The sequence below is a fragment of the Bos indicus genome, chromosome 18 (assembly GCF_029378745.1).
Source record: "Bos indicus isolate NIAB-ARS_2022 breed Sahiwal x Tharparkar chromosome 18, NIAB-ARS_B.indTharparkar_mat_pri_1.0, whole genome shotgun sequence".
NCBI lineage: Eukaryota > Metazoa > Chordata > Mammalia > Artiodactyla > Bovidae > Bos > Bos indicus.
Genome location: NC_091777.1, coordinates 63,108,585 through 63,119,708, shown reverse-complemented (window position 1 = coordinate 63,119,708; position 11,124 = coordinate 63,108,585). Strand labels below are relative to the sequence as shown.

Below are 11,124 nucleotides of genomic sequence, written 5' to 3'. Positions count from 1 at the left end.
CAGTTATAATTTCTTATTAGGGCCTCCCAGGTGGCTCAGTAGTAAAGAATCCACCTGCCAGTTCAGGAGATGCAGGTTCGATCCCTGAGTCAGGAAGATCCCCTGGAGAAGGGGATGCCAACCCCCTCCAGTATTCTTGCCTGGGAGATCCCATGGACAGAGGAGCCAGGCAGGCTACAGTCCATAGAATCACAAAGAGTAGAAGACAACCGAGCAACTAAACAACAATAATGCATAGAGCAACCTGAAACACATTCACGAAGACAGACAAATGCCACTTTTCTCTCCAGCAGTGTTTGTTAAGTCCCTCCTTCATCTCTTTCCCATAGGTCCCAGAATGAGCAACACATGCTCCCTCTCTGGATGGATCTTTGTTCTGTGTTTGACTCAAGCAGGAGTCTGCTGTTTCTGGACATCAGTCAGAGCTTCCTCAGTACCTCTTCAGTGAGAATTCTTTGCGAAAAAATAGCCTCTGCTGCGTCTAGTCTCCAGAAAGTGGTGTAAGTAGCAGCTGGTCCCTGCATTAAAACTTCAGGGCATGTCCAAGCTTCTCACATTTTGTCCCCCTAGGATAGCATTTTAGTTAAAGTTTTCCTGGACCTGAGGTCCGTTTGTGTAGCTAGTCCTCTTTTGGTACTTTTCTTTCTCCACGCAGAGAAATAAGAGCTCTTCCCACTTTGGGTTTTATTGCCTCTGCAGTCCTGATTCTAAGCCCAAGAGCATTCCTTGGAGTCAAAGTATTCAGCAGGCTGTTAACCAACATTTCAGAAATGGAGACTTGATTGAGATTAAAAGGTGCTGATTTGGGGTCATTTAGGACCACAGCCCAAGAGACACGGATTCAGGAAATGTTTAAACTGTGTTCCCCATGACTACAAAATTGAGGAGGTTTATAAAGCAGAAAATGCAGTGTTACAGTCAGTTACCTGAGTTGTTTATCAAGAATTATAATTGGAACTGGCAAGAAGTAAGAGTGCTCCTTGAGCAAGGATTGCTTGGGGTTTGAAATGCTTACATAGTTACAAGGGGAGATTGGAGAGACCATAAGGGTGGGGTTGGAGGGTGGTGTCCTTGGGCTTTTTAAGAAAGTTCAAGTTCTCAGTGATGCAGAGAGGTGTCTGAGACCAGATTCCCAGTAGCCACCTGAGTCCAGTTTTGAATACCTGAACTGTGATTCCTCCATTATAATTTTGTCATCAAGAACATAGCATTGTTGAAATGCATCCATTGGTAACACTTCAAGAAAAAGAGATACTGCCTTATCTTTCTCAAAAAGCCATAGGAGAACAGCTTTTGTCTAAAATGACTGCTTATGACTGACTTCACTTTGGAAAAAGTTTGAAACAACCAAAGAAATTGGAGCTTCTACTTTCATAAGATCTATCATCTATCTGTCTGTCTATCCATCTATCCATCTATGACATGACAGCTACTAACAGTTCAGATCTTTTTCTTCTGTGAGAAGAATTGAATAATTAAAATTCTTTCCTGCTTTAAAAAAAATGAAACTCGAGCTTCTAATTGTAATGAGCTGTTCATTAAACAGCACAAAGTTTCAGCTATGCAAGATGGTAAGTTCTGGTGACCTGATGGACACCAGTGTGATGACTGCTAACATTACTGCTCTGAATACTTGAAATTTGCTAAGACAGTTCATCATAAGTGTCCTCACCACAGAAGAAAAGAAGGAAGGGGATCTATGTGCAGTGGTGGCTTGATAGTAGGGGTGACTTCACAAGGTACTTGTATATCAAAACATGGAGTCATATGCTTTAAATATACACAGTTTTATCTGTGAACAGTATGTCAATAAAGGTAAAAATATGAAAAAAATTAATTCTAACACTTAAGCCCATGGCAGCTCTTTATTCTATGTGTATGCAGTGTAGGTATACAAACTCAAGCTAACACCTGTTCTTTTCCCTAGCCTCAAAAACATTTCCCCAGCTGACACTTATCGGAACTTTTGCATGGCTTTTGGTGGTCACAAGACTTTAACACATCTGACCCTTCAAGGAAACGACCAGAATGACATGCTTCCCCCATTGTGTGAGGTCTTGAGGAACCCCAAATGTAATCTGCAGTATCTCAGGTATATCAGCCTCACCATCACTGAAAACCCTCAGCCTGTGAATAGAGCTAGCACAAACCTACACGGCAATGCTGTGCAAATCGGAGGGAGGCAGGAATCCCTTATTCTGACTGGATAGAATGACTTAATGACTAAACAACAACCACCACCACTTAAAGCACATGCCCCAGAATAGAAAATGAGCTGGAGGGGACTCCCCTGGAGGTCCAGTGTTTAAGACTCCATGCTTCCCTTGCAGGGGGTGCAGGTTCAATCCCTAGTCAGGGAACAAAGATCCCACATGCCAGGCAGCGTGACCCACCCCGCCCCCAAAGAAAGAAAAACATGTTACCTGTATTCTACTCCTGGAAATGCATATTCTTTATCATGATACTACATATCGTGTTCCAATAAAGTTTTATTTGCTCATGATGAAGAATGTGTACCTCCAGGAATAGAATACGTATCTCCAGATAGAATACAATTGCACAATATGCTTGGTTGGCTGGATTTCTAAATAAGTAGTTCTTGATGTATCATCTCCAGACCACCAGCAGCAGCACCATCCCTGGGGAACTTGATAAAAAGATCCAAATTCTTGGGTCTCACCCAGATCTTCAGAATCAAATTCTGGGTATATGGCCCAGGAATTTGTTAAAAGACATCTTCCAGGTGACTGCAGGATACCTTAAAACATAGATCACTGGCCTCTGCATCTAGAGTCTCTAGACGATTTGCATTTCTACACAGTTACCAGGTGGTGCTGATGCAACTGGTCTAGGAATCACACTTGGACAACCTCTGCTCCAGATAATTTAATCCAGGGTTAACATAATGGCATGCTAGATCATTTCAGCTGGGTCCAACTCTTTATGACCCCATGGACCGTATCCCACCAGGCTATTCTGTCCATGGGATTCTCCAGGTAAGAATACTGGAGTGGGTTGCCATGCCCACCTCCAGGGGATCTTCCCAACCCAGGGATCAAACCCACATCTCTTAGTCTCCTGCACTGGCAGGTGGGTTCTTTACCACTAGAGCCACCTGGGAAGCCCTAACATAACAGAGTGAGAGACAAAACTGTAGACAGTCGTGTATCCAGTGTTTGGTCCTCGTGAATGACTTGTTGCCATTTCTCCTGCAGGTTGGTGTCTTGTTCTGCCACCACTCAGCAATGGGCTGATCTCTCCTGCTGCCTCAAAACCAATCAGTCCCTCACATGCTTGAACCTCACAGCAAATGAGTTCCTGGATGAGGGAGCCAAGTTGCTCTACATGACCCTGAGATATCCAACGTGCTTCCTACAGAGGTTGTCGTAAGTCTCTCCCCTCTTTCCACTGAGCGTCTTTGTGGTAGATGTAGGGTCACACAGAGAAGAGAAGAGGTAACACCTGGAATTGCTGGGTGACCAGGATGAGCACCCCACTGATATAGATGCCTGGCTCCCATTTTTGGCCCCAGACAAATGGCTTATGTATCTCATCCTTCTCTCATTCCTGTCCCTTTATGACCACTATCACTAGCACACCATTGACAGAGGGCAGAGAATTAACAAAAAGGGGTGTGACCGAGAACTCTAGTCATTGAAGACAGCCAAGAAAAGTTGGGTCCTGGAAATGTTTTCACCATCTTGCTATCTGTGTGGTGCTTTTGCAGGTTGGAAAACTGTCAGCTTACAGAAGCCTACTGCAAAGATCTGTCTTCGGCTTTGATTGTCAACCAGAGGCTGACCCACCTGTGTTTGGCCAAGAATGCTCTTGGAGATCGTGGGGTGAAACTGCTGTGTGAGGGCCTGACTTACCCTGAATGTCAACTGCAAACCCTGGTGTAAGTCTGTGCTGGCTCTGTATGTGTGTGTGTGTGTGTGTGTGTGTGTGTGTGTGTGTGTGTGTTGTATGTATATACATACATACTGGATTCAAGTAGGGCAGTTTCTAGTTACTGTCTCCAATGTCTTCAAACTCATCTAAAAAGCCATGGCTTGAGATAGATGGTCATGGTTTTGGTGTGTCTCATCAGTGGGAGAAAAGAAAAATTTTTCTTCATGTGATCTGATTTCTAGGCTATGGTGTTGCAACATAACCAGCGATGGCTGCATTCATCTCTCGACACTCCTCCAGCAAAATTCAAGCCTCACACACTTGGATCTGGGACTGAATCACATAGGAATTATTGGATTGAAGTTTCTGTGCGAGGCTTTGAAGAAACCACTGTGTAAACTAAGATGTCTATGGTGAGTTACGGTTTTGTGAACTTTCAGTTCAGTTCAGTTCAGTCGCTCAGTCGTGTCCGACTCTTTGCGACCCCATGAATCGCAGCACGCCAGGCCTCCCTGTCCACCACCAACTCCCGGAATTCACCGAGGCTCACGTCCATCGAGTCAGTGATGCCATCCAGCCATCTCATCCTCTGTCGTCCCCTTCTCCTCCTGCCCCCAATCCCTCCCAGCATCAGAGTCTTTTCCAATGAGTCAACTCTTGGTATGAGGTGGCCAAAGTACTGGAGTTTCAGCTTTAGCATCATTCCTGCCAAAGAAATCCCAGGGCTGATCTCCTTCAGAATGGACTGGTTGGATCTCCTTGCAGTCCAGGGGACTCTCAAGAGTCTTCTCCAACACCACGGTTCAAAAGCATCAGTTCTTCAGCGCTCAGCCTTTTTCACAGTCCAACTCTCACATCCATACATGACCACAGGAAAAACCATAGGCTTGACTAGACGGACCTTTGTTGGCAAAGTAATGTCTCTGCTTTTGAATATGCTATCTAGGTTGGTCATAACTTTCCTTCCAAGGAGTAAGCATCTTTTAATTTCATGGCTGCAGTCACCATCCGCAGTGATTTTGGAGCCCAAAAAAATAAAGTCTGACACTGTTTCCACTGTTTCCCCATCTATTTCCCATGAAGTGATGGGACCAGATGCCATGATCTTAGTTTTCTGAATGTTGAGCTTTAAGCCAACTTTTTCACACTCCACTTTCACTTTCATCAAGAGCCTTTTGAGTTCCTCTTCACTTTCTGCCATAAGGGTGGTGTCATCTGCATGTCTGGGGTTATTGATTTTTTTTTTTTTTTGAACTTTAGTCTGTATCTAAAAGGTACTATCAATATAGCAGACCTCCCCCGAAATTTTCATTGAGCATTTAAAAAATTCCACCAGGATGGGGCTTTCCTGGTGGCTCAGTGGTAAAGAATCCACCTGCCAATACAGGGGACACGGGTTCGATCCCTGGTCCAGAAAGATCCCACATGCCACAGGACGACTAAGCCCATGTGCCACAATTCCTAAAGCCTGTGCTCTGGAGCTTGTGAGCTGCAACTGCTGACGTTTGTATACCCTAGAGCCCATGCTTCCCAACAAGAGAAACCACTGCAGTGAGAAGCCTAAACACCGTAACTAGAGAGTAGCCTCCACACATTGCAACTGGAGAAGGCCCACACGCATCAACGAAAACCCAGTCAGCCAAAAATAGGCAAATCTTTAAAGAATAAATAAAAATGAAAAATTTGACCAGGATGTGATTTTTCATACCCACACACAAAATTTAATCCCCAAATTCATAGTGAACCACAGAAGACCCCAAATCAACCCTGACCACAAAGACCACTACCACCCAAGTGTGTGCCCAGCATATGGGGTGGTATCAACGAGCACTGGTCGAGTAAATCAGTGAATGTGCGTGTTTCACCTACAGGTTGTGGGGATGTGCCATCACTCCCTTCTCTTGTGCAGAACTCTCATCTGCCCTTAGAAGCAATCAGAACCTGATCACGCTGGACCTGGGCCAAAATTCCCTGGGGTCCAGTGGAGTAAATATGCTGTGCGATGCCTTGAAACTTCAAAGTTGTCCCCTCCAGATGCTCAGGTATGATCCTCCTACTCCCCTGAGTGTTTGCTCCACAATCCTAGGTTTTGGGGGAACACAAACTACAGGAATTTGTTGTAGGCATTTAATCCTCACATTCAACTTTCATTTATTTATTGATGTCTGGTTATGAGATAATTTTCCCATAGGTTCCTTCCATTGTTTTGACAGAGAAGATGAGTCGAAGGAGACAAAAACTCAACCTGGAAACCAAGAGGCTGGACTTAGGGTTTGTCTACCTGAGGGGGAGTTACGGCGGCCAGCGATTGTCTCATTAGGGAAATGGAATCACAGCTCTTCTATGGTGTTTTTGGAAAGTTTGTTTGTGGACTGTATTAGTTACAGAGGTCCAATGGGTCAATGCCAGACTTAGAAGCATGTTCTTTGGCGTGAGTTTGCTGTCTAATCAAAGTAATCTGTGATCGTAGAAGCTATCACCAACTGGTTGTCTTCTACTTGTTCATTGTTATATTGTTCTTGCTCTATTGTTGATTTGCTATTGTGGTAACAAAGAACCATAAAACTCTTCCCAAGAGTGTGAGAGCTTTTTTAAATCCTCAAATGCAACCTAGACAATTAATGGCTTTTGTTGTTGTTCATTCACTAAGTCATGTCTGACTGCAACCCCATGGACTGCAGTACACAAGGCTCCTCTGTCCTCCATCATCTCCAGAGTTTGCTCAAATTCACGTCCATGGAGTTAGTGATGCTATCTAACCATCTCATCCTCTGCTACCCCCTTCTCCTTTGCCTTCAGTCTTTCCCACTATCAGGGTCTTTTCCGGTGAGTTGACTCTTCATATCAGGTGGCCAAAAGATTGCATCTTTGGCTTCAGCATCAGTCTTTACAATGAATACTCAAGTGTTGATTTCTTTTAGTATTGACTGTTTGATCTCCTTGCTGTCCAAGGGACTCTCGAGCGTCTTCCCTAGCACCATCCTTGTTCTTAGAGTAACACATTTGTATCTTCTGATCTGTTCTTCACACCCCATTTCTGATTCCTTCAACACTTTCAACCACACACAGATCATCTATGGGACTATTTTTTTTTTTTTTTTTTTTTAGGTATGCAGTTGATTGATTTAATCATTTTTCTTTTTTTTTTCTTTTTTTTTTTAAATTTTATTTTTAAACTTTACATAATTGTATTAGTTTTGCCAAATATAAAAATGAATCCGCCACAGGTATACATGCGTTCCCCATCCTAAACCCTCCTCCCTCCTCCCTCCCCATACCATCCCTCTGGGTCGTCCCAGTGCACTAGCCCCAAGCATCCAGTATCGTGCATCGAACCTGGACTGGCGACTCATTTCTTACATGATATTTTACATGTTTCAATGTCATTCTCCCAAATCTTCCCACCCTCTCCCTCTCCCACAGAGTCCATAAGACTGTTCTATACATCAGTGTCTCTTTTGCTGTCTCATACACCGGGTTATTGTTACCATCTTTCTAAATTCCATTTTTATGCGTTAGTATACTGTATTTATGTTTTTCCTTCTGGCTTACTTCACTCTGTATAATAGGCTCCAGTTTCATCCACCTCATTAGAACTGATTCAAATGTATTCTTTTTAATGGCTGAGTAATACTCCATTGTGTATATGTACCACAGCTTTCTTATCCATTCATCTGCTGATGGACAACTAGGTTGCTTCCATGTCCTGGCTATTATAAACAGTGCTGCGATGAACATTGGGGTACACGTGTCTCTTTCCCTTCTGCTTTCCTCAGTGTGTATGCCCAGCAGTGGGATTGCTGGATCATAAGGCAGTTCTATTTCCAGTTTTTTAAGGAATCTCCAGACTGTTCTCCATAGTGGCTGTACTAGTTTGCATTCCCACCAACAGTGTAAGAGGGTTCCCTTTTCTCCACACCCTCTCCAGCATTTATTATTTGTAGACTTTTGGATCGCAGCCATTCTGACTGGTGTGAAATGGTACCTCATAGTGGTTTTGATTTGCATTTCTCTGATAATGAGTGATGTTGAGCATCTTTTCATGTGTTTGTTAGCCATCTGTATGTCTTCTTTGGAGAAATGTCTCTTTAGTTCTTTGGCCCATTTTTTGATTGGGTTGTTTATTTTTCTGGAGTTGAGCTGTAGGAGTTGCTTGTATATTTTTGAGATTAGTTGTTTGTCGGTTGCTTCATTTGTTATTATTTTCTCCCATTCTGAAGGCTGTCTTTTCACCTTGCTAATAGTTTCCTTTGATATGCAGAAGCTTTTAAGGTTAATATTTTTTTGTTTTTCTACCAAAGAGTATGACCAACCTCTGACAATCATGAATAGACCCAACTATGTCTGACCTTGAAGGGTCATGTTTTAAATATTTTGAAGCTAGCTTGCCTATGGCACCCCAGTCCAGTACTCTTGCCTGGAAAATCCCATGGATGGAGGAGCCTGGTGGGCTACAGTCCCTGGGGTCGCTAAGAGTCGGACACGACTGAACGACTTCACTTTCACTTTTCACTTTCACGCATTGGAGAAGGAAATGGCAACCCACTCCAGTGTTCTTGCCTGGAGAATCCCAGGGATGGGGGAGCCTGGTGGGCTGCTGTCTATGGGGTCGCATAGAGTCGGACATGACTGAAGTGACTTAGCAGCAGCAGCAGCAGCACATTGATTGCTGACAAGGTTTCTGCTCAAGCTAGCTTAAGGTTAATGGGGTACATGGAGTTTGGGGACAGGGGTGGTCTGTCAGCTTTACTGAGATATAATTAACACAATTGTATATATTTAAGGTATGCAGTGTAATATTTTTGTGTATGTATATATTGTGGAATGAGCATCACAATCAATGTAATTAACACATCCATTGCCTCACACGGTTACCTTTGTGTGTGTGGTGTGAACACATAAGATCTACTCACTTAGCTATCAGATATACAATACAGTATTATTAACTATAGTCATCAAGCTGTACATGAGACCCCCAAAACTTATTCATCTTATAACTGAAGGTTTGTTGCATGGACATATTGTGAAACTCAAACATCAAAACATATTTTGATTAATATGCCAGCAAAATTGGGACTATAATGCCAATCAGAAACGCAGCAGCCAATATCCTTGGTCTCCTGTTTTTATTTTTAATTTAATTATTCCCTCTGCTTCCCCACTCCCCATTTCCACATACACATGACTGAATATGGTTACTAAAAGGCAAATCCAAGAAATGAGACTGGTCTTATCACGGGTCACATATGGGGTAGCAGTTATCTAGAAGCTCGTAGCCAAGGAGCATAAAAAGCTAATCCCACTGACTTGATTCAAGTGTGTCTGCCTCATCCTGGATTCACCGAATAGAAGTTGTCAATGTTATGGAATAGGTAGGTTTTAGACGGACATCACAGAGGTATTCATCAACTCCATCTCTAGTGCCAAGCATGATATGATAGTCACCCAAGATCATTCAAGCACCCAAAGCTATGTAGTACCTTTATACCATTACAATGTTAACCCAGGGCTTCCCTGGTGGCTCAGTGGTAAAGAATCTGCCTGCCAGTGCGGGAGACCTGGGTTTGATCCTGGGTCAGGAAGATGCCCTGGATAAGGAAATGGCAACCCACTCCAGTACTCTCCCCCTGGGAAATCCTATGGAAGATTGGAGGAGGAGGAGATTGGTGGGCTGTGGTCCATGACTGTAGAGTCAGACATAACTTAGTGACTACACTACTACCACCATCACCACCAATGTTAACCCAGTAGCATCTTTTTTCCCTACCAAATCGATCTGGAACTCTACTTTGCAGCATAGAATAACCAATGCAGATGGCCCTTGCTCTGTAAATTCCTAAATCATGAGCTTTGCCAGGCACCTGGGCATTTGGAATGAAGTTCCTCAAAGCAATAAGAAAACATTCTCTCTCCCACATTCTACCTCCTAGGTTGAAGATAGATGAATCTGATGCTCAAATCCAGAAGCTGCTGAGAGAAATGAAGGAAAGCAACCCACAGCTGACTATTGAGAGTGATCATCGAGACCCAAAAGATAACAGACCTTCTTCTCATGACTTCATTTTCTGAATCCCCCTGGAGCCATTCATTCCCCAGTAAATTCCTAGATCATCAAGGTGATGGTGAACTTCCCAAGATCCTTCTCAGTGATGTTAGTTGCTTAGCCAGATGTTAGTTTAGCCATGGTTGAGCCTCTGGTTTACATAAAACATACACTCATCATTTAACCCTGTAGTGGATGAAATGTCTGTATCTTGAGTATATCAAGAAAAATAAAGGTGAAAGCATTCATGAGTGAAGTCTTATTTATGAATGGATTCCAACTGAACTTAGAGAAAAGGTACTTTAATCAGGGAGAACTTAGCCCAGGGGTGAGGGAAGGAAAGAAATGTTGGTGATCACATTGATTTGCCTGCAAAGTCATTGCCCAGATCTGGTATTTCTTATCTGTGTGGCTAGATACCTGACAAGTCTTCCTCATTGGAGTATTTCTCCTTCTAATCCCACAATATTTTGCAGCCCTCTTGGGTGCTTCAGTGGCCTTCCCTGGTGGCTCAGAAGGTAAAGGATCCGCCTTCAAGGCAGGAAACCAGAGTTCGATCCCTGGGTCAGGAAGATCCCCTGGAGGAGGAAATGGCAACCCACTCTAGTTTTCTTGCCTGAGAAATACCATGGACAGAAGAACCTGGTGGGGTCCATGGGGTCGCAAAGAGTCAGACAGAACCGAGCAACTAACACACACATACATGAAGCACATATATGATCGCATCATTGCTCTGATTAACTTTTAGTGATTCCATGTTAATGATTTAATGATTCCACAGAAAACAGAACTTCATGGTATGCATAGCTCTTCTTACAGCCCCCAGAATTCCCTTGTGACATACAAAATCCCCAAATTCCTTAAAGCAGCAGTACAAGAATTACTTTTTTATTAGAACCTTTATTTTTTGCTTTTTTTTTAATTGAAGTATAGTTGATGTACATTGGTGTGTTAATTTCTGCTGTACGGCAAAGTGACTTGATGATATATACATCTATATATTCTTTTTAATGTTATTTTCTATAAGAATTACTTTTTTATTAAGCACTAATTTTTTTTCTTCCAAACCTTACTTCCTTCTAGATGTTTCCTCTAGCCCAAGTGGCACAGAGGGCACACTGGGGGAGGACTCTGAGCTCAGAGTCTCCAGGAAGGCAGGCAACCTGGGGGCTGGCAGTGTTGAGGGAGGG

General features: G+C 43.2%; 1 protein-coding gene across 1 annotated transcript in view; it reads left to right on the top strand.

The window, feature by feature from the left end:
• NLRP2 (NLR family pyrin domain containing 2) overlaps nucleotides 1-10,163 on the top strand; it is a 28,455-nt gene extending 18,292 nt beyond the window's left edge. Inside the window, exons 6-12 of the mRNA XM_070770260.1 lie at nucleotides 330-500; nucleotides 1,928-2,092; nucleotides 3,216-3,386; nucleotides 3,728-3,898; nucleotides 4,134-4,304; nucleotides 5,763-5,933; nucleotides 9,822-10,163. Of these exons, the coding sequence (XP_070626361.1) occupies nucleotides 330-500; nucleotides 1,928-2,092; nucleotides 3,216-3,386; nucleotides 3,728-3,898; nucleotides 4,134-4,304; nucleotides 5,763-5,933; nucleotides 9,822-9,960 (1,159 nt within the window). The 3' untranslated portion in view covers nucleotides 9,961-10,163. The remainder of the gene's footprint in view (nucleotides 1-329; nucleotides 501-1,927; nucleotides 2,093-3,215; nucleotides 3,387-3,727; nucleotides 3,899-4,133; nucleotides 4,305-5,762; nucleotides 5,934-9,821) is intronic.
• The last annotated feature ends 961 nt before the right edge of the window (nucleotides 10,164-11,124 follow it).